Below are 24,070 nucleotides of genomic sequence, written 5' to 3'. Positions count from 1 at the left end.
GAGGAGGATCCCCCGTGGGTGAGAGAGCTGAGGGATCGGCTGCAGCGGCAGCACCTCCCATTGGTGGGAGATTATGTATTTGATGTATCAGGTTAGAATAGGGCCCTGCATACTCATCATCCTCCTTTCTATGAAACATAACTGATCTTTCCTTTTCCTTTTTTCTTTCTTCACTTTCCCTCTCTCCCTCTTCTCTCTGACCTGCCAATTTCATCCAGACCATGGTTTGCATGTAACCTTCTTTTGCCATCAAAGTGTCTTTATTTTTGCTCTTTGTTTTTATTTTTTGTTGCAAATCTTTTATGTTTGTGGTGCTCAATTTGCCATTAAAACCGTAGTTTTTTATCCAGTGACACAATGGCTCTAACGCTGATGGGTCATCATTTTCGACTGCTTTCCAATCTTTGCACTGGAGTTTCTCTAATAACTTCTGTTTTTCTTTACTGTGCCCTTTTCCCATTTTGAACTAAATTTGGGCCCAGTGGGTTTTTAACACCTGTCGTGTTCTAAACACTGGGGCTTCAGACAAGATGGTGATCAACTACTTTTTGTGGTAAAACTCACTTCAACCTTTACAGGTGGAGTTTTCTTGTCTACAAACATCCACAAAAGCTCACCATTTAACCCTTGTCTTTTTGGTATGAAATACAGATATCTAGTGATATCTATATTTCCTTTCACACACACACTCACACACACACACTGCGCAGTTAACTTTTACCTTATTTTAAACACAGAGGACGCCGCTATCCTATGCAGAATTTAACTAGTTTACAACTCGGGGAACCTGCCCTTACAAACTAGGGGAGCCTGCCCTCCCGCGGACTTTAACTGTTTTAAAATTTCTGTTTTACCTGATAGAGTCTAGAATTGTCAGGGTTTTAGTACAAAAGGGGGACCTCGTTACCCCACGCTGAGAGGACTTCAAAAGGGGAATCTCGTGACCCCACGCCCTTCACTTCTATCTTTTTTTTTATTTTTTTATATTATTATATTTTTATAATTTTTTTATATTTTTATATATTTTTCTTCCAATAATTCACTCACTCCTTATTAAAAGAAAAACTACTCACAATTCTCTGCGTCCTCGAAATGCTTCAACCGTCGGACCCCAGCTTGTTAGGGAGAGACCAGTCCTGTAAAGGGTCTGTTTGCTGCGGCCGCAGGCTTATCTGGGTCTCACTTACCTGCTGGGGGTCGTCGGGTATCTTGCAATCCGGCTCGAAGGACCAATTAATGTTAGGTTTAAACACCAAACATTTTATGCAGTAACCTGTACAAAGGAAAACACAGAGAATTTTAGTATGATTTACTTGCAAGGAGAGTGATCAGAGACTGTTCAGTTACAATTCTCCAAAACCACTCTGAAAAAGTCTCCGCTCTACCAAGCTTTTTATTAAGGAAATGCCCTGGCTACAATGTGGTTCCGACTGCTAAGGGGAGGGGGAAGGGTGAAGCCAGTCGGAACCAGAAGGGAGGGGTGAAACCCAGTCGGTACCAGAAGTTCTGCATCACATCATACAATATCATGAGATAAGAGCTTTCACTCCTTTCTCCGGTGTTAGTGAGTGCATTTCCCCGTGTTTTCTCCTTGCTGACCTTGAGCAGCCAGCACTCCATCTGCACACACTAATAACAAGCATTAGAAAGACAGCAAGTGAAACATTTCAACACTTTGTGTAATACAAGTATACAGGAATATGCAAATGTGTAAATATGAATGTATAAGTATAATATGATTAAAGTAGAATAACTTGTACAATTAATCCAACATATCTCAAGTCAGAAAAAATTAAAACAGTTTGCGGAATAACTCCCGACTTAACAAAAGAGTTTTGACTGGATGGAGCAAGTGTATTTTGAAAAGAAGAAGAGTCAAAAGGAAAGAGACAGTGTGAGATGCATGTGGGAATTCCAGTCCAATAAGGAAAGCTGGGCACCCTGGTGAGCTCAGATCATGGGAGCAAACCCTCCATACAGACATGTGAGAAACATCACACGGCAGACTGTTTGGTTCACAGGGACGGGCCCTTTGCTTGTCAGCAGGGTCTGAGCTGTGGGGGCGGTTCAACGGCCATGTGTGCACACTGTGTTACCCCTTCCATATGGGAATATTTACATGTCAGCTTTGTTGTTCAAAGATCAAAGCAGGAGATGCATTTGAGATAATTTTATGACACATCTTAACAAATTTTCAGGACACCCTGTTTCACAGCATGCAGGAGCTTCACATTAATGTTAACATTCATACAAACTCCCTCACAAAAAAGATTCATGACAAGAAAAAACGTTTCATCATCATCACCATCATCACATTCTTATCAAGTATAATATTCTAAACCCCCCAAAAATGATGTACAAGATTATCTACTGTACTGCTGCCCTACCTATAAAGAAAAAAATCTCTAAGATGTGGAAAAACATCTCTGATCAGTGGTTTAATAGATCAAGGTGACTGAAGGGCTTTAGGGTCAAAGATGTACGGTGCATTTATGATCCAGTCACACCCAGAGGCTGAATAAGTGGAGCCTCTTGCACAACCAGTAAGGATTCAATAAGGTTTACAGGGTCACCGGGAAGTGACAGGACTCCCTGAAATCCACATTATTGGATTTGTTTAACTTTTCTATTATCTCAAGAGTCTGCTAATTTATGCCATGATTTTCGCGATGATGAAACATTTGTTTTCTTGTCATGAATCTTTTTTGTGAGGGAGTTTGTATAAATATTAAAGTTAGTGTGAAGCTCCTGCATGCTCTGAAACATGGTGTCCTGAAAATTTGTTAAAATGTGTCATAAAATGACACATATAATCTGATTCTGTAAATTGGGCTGCTCAGTGGCGCAATGGGTGACACTGCTGCCTTGCAGCAAGAGGGTTCCGGGTTTTTCTGCATGGAATTTGCATGTTCTCCCTGTGCATGCACAGGTTCTCTCTGGGTACTCCGTCTTCCTCCCACAGTGCAAAAACATGACTGTTAGGTTAATTAGCTTCTCTAAATTCTCCTTAGGTGTGAGTGGTTGTTTGTCTCTGTGTTGCCATGTGATGGACTGGCGACCTGTCCAGGATGTGTCTCGCCTCTCGCCTGTAGAGAGCTGGAGATAGGTACCAGCTGCAATTGGAATAAGCATGCCGGAAAATGGATGGAAGGATTCTGTAAATTGGGCATGTTTTGATTGTTTTGAATCTGACAAAATATAAGATGCTGATAGTTCTTCCTATGGGTTTTTCAATACAAATTTTGATTATGCTAACTGCTAGTTGTTTGGGTTTTTCTCTTTACATCTGTAGCTTAGTGTAAGTGAAAAATATTCACATTTCTAGCATGCAATAATGGCAATTTTATTCCGATAATAATTGTAACTTTTATGCATACTTTGCTATAAAGTAAAATGTTTTTATTTTACAGTTTTTTCTTCTAAGGGAGGGTTTGGGCTTGTCTGGAGTCACTAGACAGTGGCTGCTGATTTTGACCTCATAATCTGGAGGTTCTTGAAATAGCTCATTTTCCAGACACCAACAAAACAAAGAAGCATCTGGATGTTTTTAGTGTTCGGACTGATTCTTGAAGCAGTAGAACCCAAATTGAAATACAAAGACCTACAAAAAGTGAATGTTGCATGTTTCTTCTTGAGTTAATATCTCTTTCCCTTTAACTTGTGCTGTCACCAGTTCACTCTGCTGAAAAAAACAGCTGTTTCCCTCTAATCCAAATTGTTCGCATCCTGGAAGTTGATATGTGCAAGTTATGTCTACACTGTGGAATATAGAGGTTATGAATAAGGACTGTTGGAATGTATATATGATGTTTTTATACAAAGTTATAGATAGCATTTAACAGTTTTTCTTTTTAACACCAGCCGGCGCAAAGTCTACAGGTGGAAATCAATACTCCAACCTGGTTTATCTCTTGCTGATATTGTTGCCGTTTACATAAATTAACTAAACTACCTCACATTAAATATTTAACATACCACACTAGTTAGGGCTACATATGTCCCTAATTTTTGATTATTTATAACCAACAACTAGTAATGCTTATGCAAGTGAGCAGAAAACCATTAAGTGCGTGGAGAAAAAATAAAGACATGGAGGAACAAGACTATTTTGCACATTGTTTCATTCTTTTTTATTTTACAAAAAGATGAGGGTAGGGCTACAAATCCTGATAATTTATACAAATACACATTTAAAAAATAAATTTTAATTTAGTAAACTCTCTGTGAACAAGTTTCTGCAATAGCCAACTGCTTGAGATCCCTGAGCAGAGACACAGAGAAACACTTCTTTTTACACCTTCTTAAAGACATAAAAAAAACGTGCGTTTCTTCATCAACACTTTAAATATTTACATCAGGAATGAGTTTGTGTTTGCTTGTGTGTGAGTGGCAACAAATCAAAGTGAACTCTTAACATTTCTTTATCTCCTTTATAGTAAAACAGCACCGGGAGACAACTAATGAACTGCTTTGAATCAGAATCTCGCTGTCCTGAAGAGGATGTTCAGTGCAGAGCTAAGTCAGGTAAATCAACGGTATCTATATATTTTAAGTAACCATTTAAAACATACAGAACTTCCATGAACTCCTTTTCCTTCATTTTACATGTGAAATAAAAAAAAAGGCAAGACTAATAAAGACCAACATATGTCTGGTGAAATTAAACAAACAAAAAAAAGGTAATCAGTTACTTCATGATTTTGCCACAGTCATTTTTCATTTCAGGCCAGGTTTGCCAGCTGGTTTTCATATTACAAGTGATTTTATCGTTTATACTGTTTTGTCCCTTCATATTTTATTTCGGTCAAACTCCATTTTTCAGATATCAAAGTTTGTTTGGTTCTGAAACATTTAAGTGACAAATGCAGCCAAAACCGCAGAAATCTGTAAAGGAAGTAAATACTTTTTTTTTCTAAGAACTGCATAAGATAAAAAATTCAGTAGCCTTAAGGTGCAGTAAAATAAAACACAAGCGTCTTTCTTCTCTGTTTTATTCATATAATACGCTGATAATTCTATTTGTGAAATAGTTACATAAGATTTAAATTTTGCTTGGAACATATATCATTTAGTGAAAAGTGATTCAGCTGCTATTTGGGGATATATGAGTTAAGTGTGCATCTCCCAGTCGGCGCTATGTCACACAGACTGGAAGCTGCAGCCCCTGGTACAGTGATCACCATTACAAAATGTGATTTGTTGTTGGGAAAGCACTGCACATACTATAGGTTTGTAATCTATAACTGTGAGAATAGGCAGTGATATTTAAAAAACGCCACAAAACCTGGTGCTACACCACAGCAAGGGTCCAGCTGGAAGTCCCAGAAAAGACAAAACAGGTTTCTTAGAACTACAGTAAAGGGAACAGAGCAACAACCAAGAAGTGTTAAAACGAAGACACATCTAAATATGTATGACTTGGGCCAAGAAATAACCACAAATACTGTACAAGAAATGAAGGTGCTCGGTCATTTACTAAAGACTGACAATAAAGAGAAGGAAAAGAAAAGTAGACAAAATTTATACATATGAGAGCTAAGGGCAGCTGCAAGTAGACTGAAACCCCACAAACTACTGTAACAAGCAATGAATTCTCAAATCATGGAGCTACAGTTTGATGTGTTGTTCTGTAAATTAAAAACCTAGTTGCTATATATTAGACTTTATTAAAACAAACAAAATGAAGGAACTTTATTTTAACACAAAGGCATTTAAATGTTTCTCTTTGAATGAGCTGTGACTGTGCGTTGGTCCATGTAACGAAGAAAGTTGGACATTAGCTTAACATTTATATTTGGCTGAATGAACTCTGTTTTAGGTCCTGTAGCACTTCATGGCAACTGGGAAGGCAGTCCACCAGCAACCTGAAGCTCTAAGCTTTTTGTTTGAAAGTAGTTTAATATAAGCTTCTAAGCAAGTTGCTGCTGTGGTTTATCAGAATGTGAAGAGTGGCAAAAAGTTAAGTAAATTGCAGGTGCATTAATGAAATAATTAATCCTTAAAGTCATCAGATAATCTACTTCCCCTCCTTTACTTGCCAAAATTGGCAAATTATAGCCTTTTCGATGCTTTCGAGACTCTAATTGTGCTTTAATACTTACATTGTTTTCCCTTTTTATGCTTTTCTTTAAACATCAGGACAGCTGCTACATTTGAAAAACAATACTGAGTTAAAAAATAAAAAAGCAAATTTGAGGATTTTAATGAAAAGGTTAAAGTGGTAATAATATAGCTTCAAGGTACACATTTTAAGAAGTTAAACTATGTCCTGTTCTTCATTTGACAGTACCGTCTTTTCTTCATTTTCAAGTAAAAGCATGTATTGAAACTAAAATCTGACAGATACTCCCTCAGCACTCCTCTCAGTCTTTGTTGTAGCTCAAACTGCTGGAGTGATGAACTTGTGGCCTCTCTTCAAGTGTTCTTATATAAAAAAATTTAAGGATTCCGTGAGGACAGTAAATCTGCAGAAAGGCATCCAAATACCACATAGCGCCTTCCAAACTGTAAGCAATACTGTGAAAAGCTGCAGGCCTGAGATGTTTGCAGAGCTCAAAGGTGATTAGGGAGGCTGTGCAGCACAGTTGCTTCATCTCTGCAAATATCCTCCATCTCTGTCTTCTCTCCTGAATGAGAAAACACAATGAGGGCACGTAGGCCGTCGTCCTTTCTGGGTCTGGTGCGCAGATGGCATGTAGGCGGCTTGGGAGATCTCAGGGGCTTGTGGTCCTCAGGCCCTGCTTCTCCATGATGTTCCAAAGCTTACGCAGATTCGACTGGGTGATGGTGTCATCTGGTTTTAGCTGAAGAGCCCGGAGATAATTGGCTTCAGCTTCTTGCAGTTTACCGTTGAGGTGGAGGATTGCTCCAAGGTTCATCAAAGCTGCAGGGTACTAAAGGAAACAGAAAACCTAATTTCAGAGCACAATCATCTCCAGTCATCTCCAGATGTCATCAGGACAGCTTGGAGCTTTGTGAAGTTTTACCTCATCTTTAGCAAACTTTACATCTTAGGCATTATCAGCTCATATGGATTCTCAGAGTTCTGGTTATGTTCTCCATGTGTTTTTCATATCCCTATAGGCCAAGCATGGCTATGAAACAGATTTTTTGTGTGTGTACTTGTCTTAACAATGGTGTGGGGACTTCAGTCTGTTTACAATGTTACATGATGGGGACCTATGTCTTAATGGGAACCAAAATCCTGGTCTGTTCTTTGAGTTGGGGTTAGGTGCAGAGTTAAGGTTAGGGATATGTTGGTAATAGTTAGGTACAGGGTCTGGATTAGGCCATATAAAATTAATGTAAGTCAATGAAATGGCCCCATAAGTCATGAAAACACTGTGGGTGTGTGTGGGGGTGTTTTTCTCTAACAAAACAGTTTGGTATGGCAAATCTAACAAAACCCTAAGGGAGAAAGTGTTTTGGTCTTATGGAACTACCTTCAAACAGACACAGAACTGGACATCTTAAAAACACCTCCACGCCCACAGCAAAACATGGCGGTGACAACATTATGAAGGGGGTTATAGTGGGGTTTCTATCACTTGGAAGTAAATGAAGGGTGGTTCAATAGAGCTCCTTCTGAGTTGGTCTTCTTTTACCAGTTTCTGTCCCATTCCAAGCTTAATAGAGATTTATTTTCTTAGCAGAATAGGAAGTTTAATCATACACTAAGATCATCAAAAGGAGGATCTAACTGAGTAAGCTGACTAAGTAAGAGTCCAGAACCAAATTAGCCAGAACCTCTGTGAGGTCACCTTAATAGATATGTGAATGGGATACACTATATGTCCTCATAATTTGAAGACTTTGAGGAATTCTAAGGCAGGGTGGGCAAGCATGACCGAGATTATAAATGAGTTAGTACTGCCAGTCAATCTGATTTTGAAATCTAGAGATCTATAACTATTCTCCTCAAGAGCTGCAATACAAACAAATACAAGCTGTAAGCACAACAATGGAGCTTCCCGAGAAACATCAAAAAAGAGCTACAACACAAAATATGATGTGTTGAGACTGGAGACATAATGTGATTTAATTCACACATCAACGGCTATTAAACAATGCACATGGTTTGTTCACACTGAATATTTGTGCAAGAGATAATGTATGGTTCAAAGTCTTGTCAATGAGTGAAGACTTGCAGGGATCACAACCTCCAAAAAGAAAAATGTCGTAGTATTTCCTCCGAGTCATCTTAGCTTTTGTTACAAAGATTTCTTCCCTGTTGATGATTACAAACGTTACATGATATGCTCTTTAACGGTAATAGAACGCTGAGTCATCAGATCAGAGCCCAAATGATACTGGTCCCTTTTGTCAGATTGCCCAAACTCTGGTTAGAGTTTGGTAAGTAAGTCTCTGCCTGTCCCTCCGTCTGGTCTGTGGCTATAGATGTCAAAGGGAGCAGCCAGCTCTTTGAAGTGGCTCTAGATGTTTATTCCTGCTGGTGCCAATGGGCAAAGTCATAATTAGTGTGACGGATGAGTCATGAGGATGTAAGTACAGGAAAGTGCCTCTGGTGTAATCATGTCAAGACCAAGAAGTATGCAGGCCAAGGGAGGGGCAACATCTGATCACTATTTTGGTTAGAGATGAGGAAAAAATGCCTCATCCATGAAAGAACTCCTGGTCTACTGCAGAGCTTACTGTAATTTCTGAAATTATATTCTGTAGAGAAAAATAATTAAATTGCTGCTTTTTGAAAAATTGGAAGTGGATTGCTGTGTAGTTTTTAATTAAAAATCTCCTGCCTCCCGAGGTAATATATTGACCTGAAAAACTGCTTCCCCATAAATGCTGACATTAGGTGCCTTATAAATATTCATTGGCTTTGAATTTATTTAACGGCTTGCCTAATTGTAAAAACAAAACATGCAAAGAATTCTATTGCTATTGATGATGCAGAGACCTGCAATAACAGCAGAGAATAGATGTGAAGTGTTTGGTAAGTAAAAGTCCAACATGAATAATCAACATGGACTCTACACTAAAACTGAAAAAACTGTAATTTTTACCCCAGAACGTCTCTTAATAAATGCACTTTTATTTAGGGAATCAGGGAGACAACTGTGGAACAGTTTAAAGCAGGGTCTGGTTCTAAAACAATACCCTTAACTTTGCACTTTTCTTAAACCTTTTCTTCAATCTATCATCTGAGAAATTGAGAGGAGTTGGACCACCAAGACATGGAGGTTGTGTTTGGAAAAATCTATTTCCCATCATTAATTTCAAGTATTAGAATATTGATTTCCTATATCAATGTACACCTGAACTGACAAGCCAGACAAAGAGAATGTGAATCAGAGAAGAAGAAAAAAAGGTCCATGGTCAATCGCGATGGTCGAAGAAATCCACATCTCGGGTCAAACAAAACAAACACTATATGCATCAGCCTGAACACACCATGCTCAGGACAGGACATGGTGGTAGCAGCCTCATGCTGAGAGAATGGTTCTCTTCAGCAGGAAAATGGTTAGTAAGAGGAATATTGCACACATAACCCAAAAACATAAATAAATAGGCTTATGAAAAGATTTCAGGAGTTTCATTACTTTAAGAAAGTTCTTTCAGAATGTAATGCTATATATAGAATGAACAGGAATTTTTGCAGTTGGAGTTATATGACATTTTCACTCCGAAAGTGTGCAAATACTAAGTTAAGACTGAGAAATGGGATGACTTGATGATTGAAAAAATAAATGGCAAAACCATCATCTGCTTTTCTACGGCAGAATAACACTGATGGATAAAGTAAAAACAGAAAGACAAATGTTGCCATTTAAATGTTTGGCTGACATCACTAAATGCCTTTTTGAATTTCCGACTTTGGCTGCCAAGCCTGCTTTCCTTCATGTTGCAGAGGAAGCCGCAGTTTTGGATTTAATGGCCCTGGTAATTCTTAGAGTGTTCGTACAATAAATAACCTTAAGTGTGACCTGAATGGCTTTAGGGGTAAACCACAAAATAATACATGGACATGAATTTATACACATAGTAGTAATAATAGTATCACAAACACTGCATCTTTAGGTAAAAGGCAGATGTGTAATGAGAAATTTTACCATTGGTAAGAATTTTTTTAAAAACTCAAAAAGTAATCGTATTTTATTCTGAATTTGCACGGTTACGGGGTTCAAAATGACACAATATTCATATCCCAAGGGTTTATTTGGGAGCGCAAATTTCAGACTGGACAACATATTACAGTAGTGACCCTTGACTCAGGAGGGTATGGGTACTGTGGCTTTTGGAAAGGAGGGAAAGTCCTAATTAAAGGCTACAAAGTTTTTGTTTGAAGTCAATTATATTGTTTTAATTTCTTTCTATGTTTTTAAAGATTTTAGTCTAGGCTCAGAAAATTTCAGAGGAACTTCAGGTAAATATGAGCCCTGGACATATAGACAAAAACATATATATATATATATATATATATATATATATATATATATATATATATATATATATATATATATATATATATATATATATATATATATATATACACACACACACATTGTATGAAGCAAAGACTATTTGAAGTGAGATTTGATCTTAATGATTTTAGAAAGAATTTGAAGTGCTGAACACATGGGAGGTAACCAACTGGCTCTGACAGAGATTCAAACCAGAGTTGTCTGATGCAGAAAGACCCAAATACCTTGAATAAAGGGAATAGCCATCTCTCTGTCAGGCAGTACACACACAGATTATCCAATTATTATACTTAAGAGAAGCAACCTAACCGTGTTGCTACTCCAACCAGGGGTACTCATACCTCTAGTGGTCCGCGAGTGCATTGCAAGGGGGTACATGGAAATATTTGATTTCTTAGGTAGTAAAATAATATAGGGCAGGTGTATTTTTTGTCAGGACCCATTTGAAAAATTAAACAAGCTTTCATCAACCAAAAATTATGTTTTTCTTTTGAGTTTGCCTTGAGCTTTGAGACATATCAAAACCAAGCAGAGCCTGGTATCAGCTGTTTCTCACGCTAGTATATCGGAGTTCGTCAAAGCAGCTCAGGTGTCTTGATGATGTCAAAGTAAAACCTATTAATTCGTCTGACAATAATTTTTGTTCTGTATTTTGTTCCCAATTCATCATATTTGATTAGATTACATTGTTGGGCTGATAGCTCTCTTTGCCACTTGGAGAATTTAAATCAACTCAATGAAAATGCTGGTGACAGAGGATAACTTTAAGCTAAAACCTTTTAAAAGTTAACATTGATACTAGGTCTCCACCTGATTATTTGAAGTACAAAGCTCTCTGATTTTGAGCTTGTTTTGGGTCATTTCTAAATTACTACAAGACCTGGAAGAGCACAATGCCATCCTGTTGCTTGAATGGAAGCCAGTCAAAAATGTAAAAAGTTAGCTCCAGTCTTAGCTAACTTTCTGCTTTAACTTATGTAACTTTAGAAAAGAAAGTGATCTTATATGGCTATGAAAACAATAATAGAACAGGTCAAGTCTCTTCCACACTATAAGCAGTTAATTTTCCCCCATGCTTTGAACCATGCAGCTGTTGTGCCATATGCCATGATCATACTTTTTGGACATTGGGAAGCAGTGTCCATATTTCATCCTGATAGGATGACCAGAGAAGAAAACGCAGCTTTGGTGAATAACAGCTGGGGGACTTCAGCAGCCCCCCTTTTTCAGCCAGCAAGTCACATGGAAGTCACAGAGGTGTGAAAACCTACCCCCCTCTGTGAGGACAGAACAAAACCACAGAGCACACAGGATTCTTCCTCTTTTGCTCTTCACTTTTTCTCCCTCGTCTGATCCAGCCTGCTTCTGCTTCTGCTCCTGCGCTCAAAGCTGGGGCCCACTGTGGCCCACAGTGGAGATGCAGGCCCCAGGGAAACCAGATCCCCAGAACCATCAAGGATGAGTCAGAACTCTTCAGAACCTAACTGCTGCAAACAGAACCTTTGCAACACATTTCTCTTGAGTTTCAGAACTTACAGAGCCAAACTGGATGAAGACCATGCCCTGGTGTGAGACTGAGGGGACCCCTGCTGTGAGACTGAGACAAAGAATCCCTGACTGCAGAGCTGCAAAACTGGATGAAACTCAAGCTTTCCAAACGGACATGGAAAAAGGTTTGCAGGTCTGGCATGATTAGGGACAGAACAAGCAATGTGTGTTTTGATGATGCTAATCATATCGTGTGTTTACTGCTGAGTAAAGACAACGCTAGTTGATGCTAAAGAATGGACTGCATGCTACGCTATGCTACAGGAATATGTGTTGAGCTGTTGCTAAAGCTTAGACAAGCTTTATTCACTAAGGATTTAAACACTGATGTAACATTAGTGTTCATGTGTTCCTCAGATGCTCGTTACATTTCCATTACCAAGTCTGACCAAGAGTCATTTAGTGGAATCCTGATGTCTATTCGCTGCTAGCTATTTCAAAGAGGGTAAAGAATCATTTAACTAAAGGTTTTTGGTTCTTGATTAAGCAAATCATTCAATAAGACATTATTTGGCCAAATAATGTTTTATTCACCTCATGATTTGCATTGTGAATTGGTCTGAAAACATTCCAATTTCTTTAAAATTAGTGAAAAGCTAATTTGATCATATCCCAAATTCTTCCAGATAAACTTTGGTTTCAAACACAGAATCCATCTTAAACTGTAATATGTTTTTCAACCGTTTTCCCCTTCCTCTTTGTACATAGTAGTTAGTTTAGTTTAGTTGAGTTTTACTAGTCTTAGTTGAGAATGTTAAACTGAAATACGTTTGACGTGGAGCTGAATGAATTTTGTTAATAAAATCTTATATTTTGAACAGAAGTTGTGGTGAATTTATTCCATGTATGTGCAGAAATAACTGTTTGACCATGATTAGTGCTCGAATCACTCTTTCATCTATTGTTCTAACACACAGTTAGTAGGACTGTGTGTCATAAACAGTATATAACAGCTGAAATAATATCTGATTAAATAAGATATTTTACCACCCCTACAGGGGAGGGCAATAAACATCTTAAAGTATCAGAAACATAAATTCCCAGCGGGCTGGGAATAGAATTTAACTATAGAATCACAACACAGCTTATACAAAGATGCGGCTTTTCTGTGGATTTTTCCTAGCAGCCAGAGTGCGAAAGGTCAAAGTTGGAAATCAAATGAAGTGAGGTGCCCTCTATATGGTAATCCAACATTAATTAAGCAGAACTATTCACAATATAATCGTCACAGTACCTTGCTGCAGGACAAATAATCCCTTTATATTGTACTTATATTACAGCAATGTGTAATGCAGATGGCTTACTTGAAAAAGGAGATAAAACCGTCCAAGTTAAAAGTTGTCTTAATATTTTCGGGTAGAAATCACAGAATTTATTTCATCATTCATCTCAGAGTGTAGTGAATACTGCTGTTTGCTCATCAATATCAGGTGTCGCATTCATCAATACTTGTAGGTCTGAGTGTGGATACATGGCCGTTTTTGTCATGAAACCTGATGGGTTCACCCTGCCTCTAGTCCAATAACCTCTGGACTTAGGTTGCGCTCCCACAGTCTATAGATTTTACTGTTTAAAAATCTGTTTTCACTCTTTTTTTTCTACCTTACATCTTCAACAAGACTGAGACCAGAGGAGGCAGTAGCATATCCACATGTTGTTTTCATATTGCTGTTTTTTTTTTCAGTTTGAAAGAAAAAGTGTTGCTGAACTGAAATATTCCTGAACTCATGCAGAGAATTTCACAACAGCACCATGTCTGTTTTTAATATGATGCCCCCTGAAGGTACGTATATTACAGATATTCATTGTATTCCTCTGCTCTAGCCTGTCGCATGAGGGGAATTCTCTCTAAATATGTTACGTCAAAGAGGAAACCTCCATGTTCTTTGAAGCTTGACAGTATAACAAACAGTAATGGTTATTTGTTGACATATGTCAGTGTTTGTAAAACCTTCTAAATCTTTATTTTTATAAATTGCCCATTTTTTTTATTTATGATTGCATTCAGTTAAGTAAAACAAACTAACTCGTTATACATTAGGATTGGAAATGTTTTTTTTGTAATGTACAGCTTTAATTAATTTTCAGTTTAACAAATTTTGAAACCTTGCTTATCATCATTATAAATGATATAAGCAGTTCTGGAAGGATCTGTAGATGGGATTTGTAATGATAAAAATATACCATTTTCCAGCATTGATAAATGCCTTTGAGAGGCTGCAGGATTGGATATGTTTTCTCTCTGGGTTTCATTAAATGTATGAAACATAGGGAAACACAAAAAAATCTGAACAAACTGATCCTGAGCTGAACTCCGTGACTTGGGGAAGTTTTCCTGGTTGTGTTTGACAGTGTTTGTGAATATTTTACCAGGGTTGTATGCACACAAGGCCAAACCATGTTTCCTGCAAAACATTGTAAAGATGTATTTGATCATTAATCCACAGCTGCCCGTTTTCAATCAGGGCATAGGAACAAACAGGATGACCACACACTAAACATACGTCCCCTGTCTGCAGGGCCCTCACTTAAACAACTTGACCCATCCTGTCAGAGCTCCTAAAGACTGAGCCCATTCATTCTCAGGATGCCACAGTCCCCTGGCTGAGTGTTATTATCATCATTCTTTCCAATCTGCTTACTCTGGCCTCTCCTTTGAACTTGTTGATGGATGTTGCAAAAGCAAACCTCTTAGCTCAGGAAAAACCAAACACTCATTAATCTGAGAGGCACTGACAATGAATCGCGTTGTTAAAGGCAGGGCAGCCAGTAATGATATTGGAAAGCCAGTCTGACTGTAATTGCAGAGCGTCCATCAAAGTAAATAGTAATGAGGAAGAATAGCGAGTCAAGGTTTTACTTACGTTGGGTCTAAGACTTGCTGCTTGTCCGTAATACTTCTCGGCTGCCTCATTGAGTTTGGCTTGTCTGAAAAGGGAAAAGAGGGAGAGGTGATCGTTTGTCATTTTTATTGCTGCTGGCTCTGGATGAGGCCTTGAACCCTCAGTGTTTACTGGTTCCCAGAGGTCAGGGAGAAAATAACATTGAGGAAAAGCATTAGGAAGCCTCATCCAATGGTTTGTGGGTTTTTCATCGGTTGGCAACATTTAGGTGATCTTTTGAGTCCAAAAGGACTTTCTGGTCTAATTAAATCTCAAATATCCCAAATGTGTTTTAAAATAAAAATCTGATTAAAGTATTAGAGTTTGAGGGTTATAACACTAATGAGTTCAGGTCCTACCTAAAATATTTACATCTTGTTGATTTAGGATCTTTGAATTGCTGTTTATTAAAAAATTAAACCACAGTTGAATCTCAAAAAAATCTAACCTAATCTAACCAAAAAGTAATTTATTTCAGCAATTTACTTAAGGAAGAAACCCTTGTTGTATAGTAATATGCACAAATTGAGCTTTATTTCAGAGATCACATCTCTCCTATCCTAGCTTCTCTTCACTGGCCTTTTGTTAAATCCAGAATAGAATTAAAAATTCTCACATATAAAGCCCTAAATGGCCAAGCTCCGTTTTATATCAGAGATATAATTGTTCCTTATGTTCCTACCAGAGCAATTCACTCTTAATCTGCAGGTTTACTAGTGGCTCCTGAGAACTGCTACCTTTTCGGGACTCGGAAGTCCTTGTTAAGCGTCCAGGATCTGATAAGAATCCTTTGTTAATGCTCTTACACTTGTATTCTATAAATATTAGGCTCTGTGTGAAATTTATTCATGGCTGTCACTTATGAAATAAAAATATTTATCTATTTTTTTCAAGAATTAAAAAATTTTTGCACTAATTGTCTGAATCAATTATATGCAGTGTGTATTTGCATTTAGTCAGTTTTAAAGATTGTCATTTGATATTTTGAAGCATATTTAAAAGCAAGGGGGAAAAAAAGATGATTACTGTAAAATAATTATAATGAATAATGACCTGGATAAAAAGAAAACACTCTATTGAAATGAGACTGACAGAGATTTTTGCAGGAGAACTTGATAGAATTATTGCCTAAGGAAAAAAAAACACCTTCCAGCTGAAAAGCAAGCAGCAGTTGAGCCATAAATGTAGTAATCATATTTGTTGTCTTTCTTTAAGGTCTCTGCTCCTCTCCGTTGTGTTAGATTAAAATAACTGGAGGTCCGTCAACACCAATGGTTCCTGTTTCTTTGTTAATGCTCTGTTCTCTCCAAAATGATCCACAGCTGCAGGCTTTTCCCTAATGACAATAATCATCTAATTGCAAATAATTTACCTTTGACAAAGTCAAGGACAGAGTCATGGATCAAAGGCTTCTGGACCCACAGTTTCATTTAGGATGTCAAAGTCTATTAGCTAATCATTGCATCAGACACCTAAACCAGTGTCCTCTAATAGCAGTGTCAACAAGATCAAACAGATGGACTGTCAAAAGATCTAAGGAGGTTGAAGATTTGACACTAAAAACAAGAATGTATAAATAAATTGTCAGCTCTTGCTTTCGATCTGTCTAGTCATATTTCATTTGATGTTTATTTTTTCTTTAAGCCTATGAGGAACCCATTAAATGTGATAAAACAATCAGCTGATATTGGTGAGTCCTTCTGACTGAAACATTAACACAGTATTACTCACTCTTTAGTTCTTATGTTTTTTTTTTTTTAATCTTTTGTCAGTTTCTGTGCTCACTCAATAGAAAAAGCCAATGTTGTTTTTTTTAACTCTAGAAAGTAATAAGTCTTTTTTGAACAGCAGTAATAAAGACATGCTTACCAGTTGTGGTTGCTTTGTCAAGCTACATTTCAACATGCTGCTATAATTGTGCTTTGGTGCTCGCTATGTCCATAAAATGAACTAGGCTTTCCAACGATGTCTAACATGTCTATGTTGGTTGTCCCCATTGACAGAATTTCCGCACCATGCACCTAGGAAAATTTGCAACAACAGAGGAAGCTCTGCACAAACAGAAAATGGTGCAGGAGCAATAGCTCCTACCAGCGAGGGTTTTATAAATATAAACTTCTAAAGAAAAACTACAGTCACAATTTTAGTTGAAGAGAATTGCAATTTAGATTTTTGGCAAAAACATTTTGCCCTAATATTCCTGTTATGAGCATGCACTAAAGCCTGCCGATAACAGCTTAAACAAACTCTTTGTTTGGAACCAAATTGGTCAAAAACCCAAGTGAGCAATAAATGGCATGACCATATTTGTAAGCTTTTGTGTCTCATTGTCTCTTCCCTTCTCTTATCTAGATTCTGTCCCCATCTAAAGATCTTTCCATGTCCTTGTCCAAAAAAAACCCATAAAGAGCATAAGCTGCAGAGGAGCAGGACCCCAAGAGAGGAACTTAACCCAACCGGTGCCTGAGAAGATGCTTTTACTACCAGGGGCAGAAGGTCTTTAGACTGCCATCTTTCAGAGGTGTAGCTCTTAAAGCAGCAAAAAGATAACTAACAACATTTTTAACAATGGTCTTTGTGCTGATTAATGTTTCATTAAACCAAAGTGGTAACAAATAGAGAGCAAGCACATTTCTTTAGAGTATTTATTATTTTCCAATTATGACTAATTTTCACCAACCCTATCACTCACCATGATGAGTTAAAGCATCATTCCTAGATTCTACTCCTGTTCAGAGAGAGAGGGATCACAAAGTCCTGCCAAGAAAATCACCCAGGCTGAGGAATGGAGTAAGCCCATGGATAAACCGTGCAGACAGTAGAGTTTGCTCTCTCATGCACACACTCCTTTCAGCCCCGCCAAGGAAAACCATTCATCTACTCAAAATGAAATACCATGCAACATCTGTGCGTGTGCACATAGACTAGGGAAATCAAAGGTAAGAAAGAAAAAGGTCTGTACTGGGGCACTTACCTGAGTATGTGAGCGGCACTGAAGACCACATCAAATTCCCCACTGTCGAGGCGCGCAGCCGTCTTTGCCATCTCTGCTGCTTCCAACAGCCGTGACTCTTCCAATAAAAATTGACCTACGAGTGTAAGAGAAAACAGCAGCCCTGTAAAAACATGAACAAATCCCCACAAAGGGATCCACAATGTAATAATATCGACATTGGCACTGGTGCAGGGAAACCAGGCCTGCTCCTGTAAAAATATGCTTTAACACTAGATATGAATTTTACAAACTATCCCTCTTTGGTCATTTCTCGGAGCTGTTAGATCAGATTAGTCGACCTTGATAGATCAGCATCTGATTGTGAAAATACTTCTCGGAAGAAATTTTTCTTTTAAATGTGCGCCTGACTTGCAGTGGACCTCTGTGGATGAAGCTAATAACATGGAATTATGGAGGCCTGATAAGGCCACAATTTAGGGGTAATAAGGTACAAAACAAAGGTGTTATCACCATGTTGATTTTTGTAAACCCTATCACTTTGGACTAGTCAACCCCCCACTGCATTTAATTAGATAATCTTGAAAAAGTAACGAAGACTATAGCCTATTATAAAGGTCTACGGTGAGGGAAAGACTAATCAGGATTCTTCTCTCATTTCTGACCTTAAAAGCAATAGAGGATTTGGATAAAAAAGAAACAAAAAAACAACAAAAACATGTCTTGAAACTCCCAATGAATTGGAGCACACTTTGCCAGACATTAACCCCTGCCACCAAAGCTTAAAGGGAAACGCTGTTTTTTTTTACATTGGCCCCTTGATTTTACATTATTACATCCTGTTCTACTCACCCATATGAGTTTGTTTCGAAGATATTCGGTTTTGTAATATATAAACATAAAAAATATAACCTTAGATTTCTGGGGGACAGGGATTCTCAATGATTCCTAACCCTGACAAACATAAGTTTAAGGTCAGCTAAATCAACATTGGGTGATTTTTGACACAAGTAATACCTTAGTTTGAAAAATATTAGTGGATTTTTCAGGTCAATATACAACACTGAGTATATACTGATGCTCCATGCAGGCTAGCCTTTTCCAAACTCCCCTATGTTACTAAAGATGGTCAGGTAATGCGTAGAAGAGCTTCCGACTTCAAAGTCCTGGAGCTTATTACTAAAAATCAAAAAACACTAAAGGAAACATGTAAGAATTCAGTCAGTAAAGTCTAACTCTGTTAGATTTCATTAGTTTTATTCAGATAGCTTAAGCTGTTTTTTTTTTCATTTATATTTATCTGTAATATAAAATTTAATTCAAAATAGTAATGTTTTGATTGAGAGCAATGACAGTAAGCTGACATCTTTAATAGCTTTTGAAGGAAAAAAAATATGAAAAATTAAACTGTTAACATTTCAGAAACCTTGCTCTGTTTTAGCAGGATAAGCATTTAAAAGGGATGCTGGAATCGTCACGTTCCATTTTCACCTCAAACTGGAGTGAACAATCAGAGGAAATCCTTGTATGTGCTAATAAAGCTCTTCTAAGCATGTCCTGAGGGAGACTATTGGTGTTTAGAGGAAGATGTGACAAAAACTCCACCAACACTGCTGCTGAGCAAGCGTCCAAAACCTGTAAATTCCTGCCTTTGTGCACAAATGTGGAATAAAGTATGCCTTAAACTGCCAAATCAAATAACTGAGTGAGAATAAAGTTGGGATGTGTCAATTTGGAAGAAAAACACAAATCTCACCATAATGCATGTAACAGTTGCCCTTTGTGGGATCCAGTTGGATGGCCTTCAGGAAGTACCTCTCTGCTTCTGTTTTCTGCCCCTGAGAGAAAAGGATTAAAAATGGTCTCATTATTTCTTCAACCACTTCTAGAAAAACACACCAAGGTCTGCAAAAGAGCTACAATTCCTCTGCATAAACCTAATGCCCCCCCCAACCACATACCTCCTTCAACAATAAATCCTAATAAACAGACATGAACAATATGAACCACAAGTGTTATTTTCTCATGCTCACGTATCATCCTTCAAAGGTGCACAGTTCTCTTCTTGGCAAAGCAAATCAGATCATGGCTCATTCATTACACACTTTAATCTGTGCACAAAAAAAAAAAAAACACTTCCAAAGCTGCACCGTCAAAGGCCAGTGTGTGTGGCCCGGCTGCTCTGAAACAAGGAAGCATGCCGTGTATGGAAACAGGGAAGTGCTGCAGGGAAGAAGAGAGTAAAGCCAGAGACGGGGGCAGATGTGCCTGTAGGCATTTGGAGACTAGCATTATTATTAGGATCACATTATCTGACTGTTTTATTCAATTGTGCTTCAGCCAACAATTAGGCAAACAGGTCTCTACCAGAAGTTCAGGGTAGGTCATTGACTACCGGCCTGTTACATTGACTACCATCATGATGAAGTACTTCGAAAGGCTGGTTAAAAACACATTGTCTCCAGTCTCCCCCAACATATGACCCGTTCCAGTTTGCCTACCGACAGAACCGCTCCCCTGGGGACGCCATTCCTCTGCTCTTCACCTGAGGCTAGCATGCTTGAAGGAGAAGGACACCCATGCTGTTCCTGGACTTTAATTCAGCTTTCAGCACCATCATCCCACAGTATCCGATAGGTAAACTGGAACAACTGGGCTTCAATACACCCCTCTGCAATCTCTGCATCATCCTAAGCACAGGCTCCCCTCAGGGCTGTTTCCTGAGCCCCCTGCTGTTCACCCTGATGACACATGACTGTGTCCCCAGGTTCACCACCTATCACATTGTGAAGTTCACAGACGACAACACGGTGATGCAGCTCATCAGCGACGACAACAACCAGGACTTCAGAGAGGAGGTAGAGCAGCTGGGGGGCTGGTGTAGAGATAACAGCCTGATCCTGAAGATGGAAGTACCAGCCTAAAACCACTCCACAGCTCATCAACAACTCACCTGTCCAGGTGGTCAGCAGCAACACATTTCTGGGGGTGCACATCGCAGACAACCACACCTGGGCTGTAAATACCACCTAAATAGTCAAAAGGGCACAGGAGTGCTTGTACTTTCTGCAGAGGATGAGGAGAGCCCAACTGCCCCCACCCATCCTCACGACCTTCTACAGAAGTACCATAGAGAGCATCCTGATCAGCTGTCTCACTGTGTGGTGTGGAGGCTGCAGCATCTCAGAGTGTGTTTTGTGATTTTTTTTGGGGGGTAAAAAATACATTTTTCGGCCAGAGTTAGGCACCAGCCCTACCACAACATTGATGGAATAAGCAGAATATATACATAGATACAGAGGATCATTCCTGCCCACAGCTATAAACACCTATGACAACTCGATAAAACATAAAATCAAAAACCCTATGAGTTACTACAAAACTTAATTTGTCTTTGGTATTAATAAAGTAGTTTGAGCCTTAGTTTTAATACACATTTTCCACTGTAAATGTCTGTGGCTCAGTTTTCAACACTGTAGTTAAAAATTTGCGGTAGTGTCGAAATTAGGATCAGAGATGAGTTTTGAAAGGCAATACATCAGTTCTTGCATTCCCAGATGGGATGGGTCCCTTAGAGGTTCGGCTACTCTAGTAATAGCAGAACTAAGCTCACACACTTTAAAAGAGTTACAGTGTGGAATGATTGGAGAAAAATTACAAGTAGCATATTTATAATATATGTTTTTAAAGTGATGTTAGAGGTTCTTTCTTCATCAACAGGTAGGTTATTCCTTTCAATCTAAAGCAGAACATTTCTTTTTATTTTCTTAGAGAACTCAGACTCAGAAAAAGGTTTGAACAGCTAGCACCAACAACATCAGCCAAATCGCAGACGTACAGCAACTCTGAGATGCAGAAGTAATTATGAATGAAGCCTGCTTCATATTAGCTGAGCAAGGAAAGGAAAGATGGCTGTTCTCAGTATTGGTCCTGAAACCTATCCTGTCCCCCTGTGGTGTCGGAGGAAGCATGGAGAGGTCAGGGTAGAGGGTCAGCTAAACTGATCTGTATGATTAACTTCTTCTTCTTTTCCCTCAGGATTTTCTCAATCTGTAACATAGCCGCTTTCCTTTCCTTTTCCTTTCCTTTGTCAGATACCTGCTCAGCTTCACCATCCAAACCTCATCCCTCTCTGACCCTGCAGCTCCTGGGGATGTGAACCTTGATGGGGAGGATGCAGGGGCAGAGGGCAGGTCAACTTCGTGCACGTCTTTTGATCATGCTTAAATGCTGCTGACATGAGAGATAGCTACAGGTTTGCTTATAATTTAAGTACATGTACAGCCAATATGGTGAAGTAGTTTACAGATTAATATAAGTGAAACAAACATATAATAATATAAAAATATATGGTTTTCCCTTTTGACAATATATATATATATATATATATATATATATATATATATATATATATATATATATACACTATATTGCCAAAAGTATTTGCTCACCTGCCTTGACTCACATATGAGCTTAAGTGACATCCCGTTCCTAATCCATAGGGTTCAATATGACGTCGGTCCACCCTTTGCAGCTAGAACAGCTTCAACTCTTCTGGGAAGGCTGTCCACAAGGTTTAGGAGTGTGTTTATGGGAATTTTTGACCATTCTTCCAGAAGCGCATTTGTGAGGTCGCACACTGATGTTGGACGAGAAGGCCTGGCTCTCAGTCTCCGCTCTAATTCATCCCAAAGGTGTTCTATCGGGTTGAGGTCAGGACTCTGTGCAGGCCAGTCAAGTTCATCCACACCAGACTCTGTCATCCATGTCTTTATGGACCTTGCTTTGTGCACTGGTGCACAGTCATGTTGGAAGAGGAAGGGGCCAGCTCCAAACTGTTCCCACAAAGTTGGGAGCATGGAATTGTCCAAAATGTCTTGGTATGCTGAAGCATTCAGAGTTCCTTTCACTGGAACTAAGGGGCCAAGCCCAGCTCCTGAAAAACAACCCCACACCATAATCCCCCCTCCACCAAACTTTACACTTGGCACAATGCAGTCAGACAAGTACCGTTCTCCTGGCAACCGCCAAACCCAGACCCGTCCATCAGATTGCCAGATGGAGAAGCGCGATTCGTCACTCCAGAGAACGCGTCTCCACTGCTCTAGAGTCCAGTGGCGGCGTGCTTTACACCACCGCATCCGACGCTTTGCATTGCACTTGGTGATGTATGGCTTGGATGCAGCTGCTCAACCATGGAAACCCATTCCATGAAGCTCTCTGCGCACTGTTCTTGAGCTAATCTGAAGGCCACATGAAGTTTGGAGGTCTGTAGTGATTGACTCTGCAGAAAGTTGGCGACCTCTTCGCACTATGCGCGTCAGCATCCGCTGACCCCGCTCCGTCAGTTTACGTGGCCTACCACTTCGTGGCTGAGTTGCTGTCGTTCCCAAACACTTCCATTTTCTTATAATACAGCTGACAGTTGACTGTGGAATATTTAGGAGCGAGGAAATTTCACGACTGGATTTGTTGCACAGGTGGCATCCTATCACAGTTCCACGCTGGAATTCACTGAGCTCCTGAGAGCGACCCATTCTTTCACAAATGTTTGTAAAAACAGTCTGCATGCCTAGGTGCTTGAATTTATACACCTGTGGCCATGGAAGTGATTGGAACACCTGATTCCAATAATTTGGATGGGTGAGCAAATACTTTTGGCAATATAGTGTATATATATATATATATATATATAATTAAAAACTCATGTGTTCTTGAGAGGATTTACCCTGCAGGTTGGATCTCTGTTTCCCAAACAAAGTCAACAATGGATATTTATTAGTGTTTTTTTTTTTTTTGTCACAGCTGCCTATATATTTTATATTAAAAGAAAAACACACTTCCATTTCTCTCTCTCTCTCTCTCTCTCTCTTTTTCTTTTTTTTTTTTTTTTACAAAAACCAACATCAGGTCACAGAGGTATTTTCTATCTAATTTTTTGTCCAAATGATAACCAGTCAGGCTGCTGAAAAATCAATCCAGTCTGGTGATAGAAGCATCATTTCTTTTAGACTTGCAATGATTTGCCATCAAACAACTGCTCGGAAAGAAAGAAAAAAATCTTTTAAGGAGGAATCAATTTTTTTATTTGATTAAAACATTTCCTCCTTAGCTAATTATAGTGAATTAAAAGTTTTAAGAACCCACTGACTCTGATCTGCTAAAAGGTAAAATCTGCAAAAAGATGCAGAATAAAACATGATGCAGACCTTATGCCAAACTGTTCCCTGCTGAGAAATTCCTGACAC

At 38.7% G+C, this 24,070-nt stretch overlaps 1 protein-coding gene across 1 annotated transcript in view; it reads right to left on the bottom strand.

Moving 5' to 3' along the window:
- Positions 1–4,104: 4,104 nt before the first annotated feature.
- The window catches only part of tmtc2b (transmembrane O-mannosyltransferase targeting cadherins 2b), a 32,158-nt gene continuing 12,192 nt past the window's right edge, over positions 4,105–24,070 (bottom strand). Inside the window, exons 7-10 of the mRNA XM_038306213.1 lie at positions 19,579–19,660; positions 17,844–17,958; positions 14,852–14,915; positions 4,105–6,893 (exon numbers count right to left, since the gene is read on the bottom strand). Of these exons, the coding sequence (XP_038162141.1) occupies positions 6,714–6,893; positions 14,852–14,915; positions 17,844–17,958; positions 19,579–19,660 (441 nt within the window). The 3' untranslated portion in view covers positions 4,105–6,713. The remainder of the gene's footprint in view (positions 6,894–14,851; positions 14,916–17,843; positions 17,959–19,578; positions 19,661–24,070) is intronic.

Source organism: Cyprinodon tularosa, unplaced genomic scaffold (genome assembly GCF_016077235.1).
Source record: "Cyprinodon tularosa strain WSP-4 unplaced genomic scaffold, ASM1607723v1 ctg576, whole genome shotgun sequence".
Lineage (NCBI taxonomy): Eukaryota > Metazoa > Chordata > Actinopteri > Cyprinodontiformes > Cyprinodontidae > Cyprinodon > Cyprinodon tularosa.
Note: the sequence above shows the minus strand (reverse complement) of the source record. Positions and strands in the feature narration are given on the sequence as shown.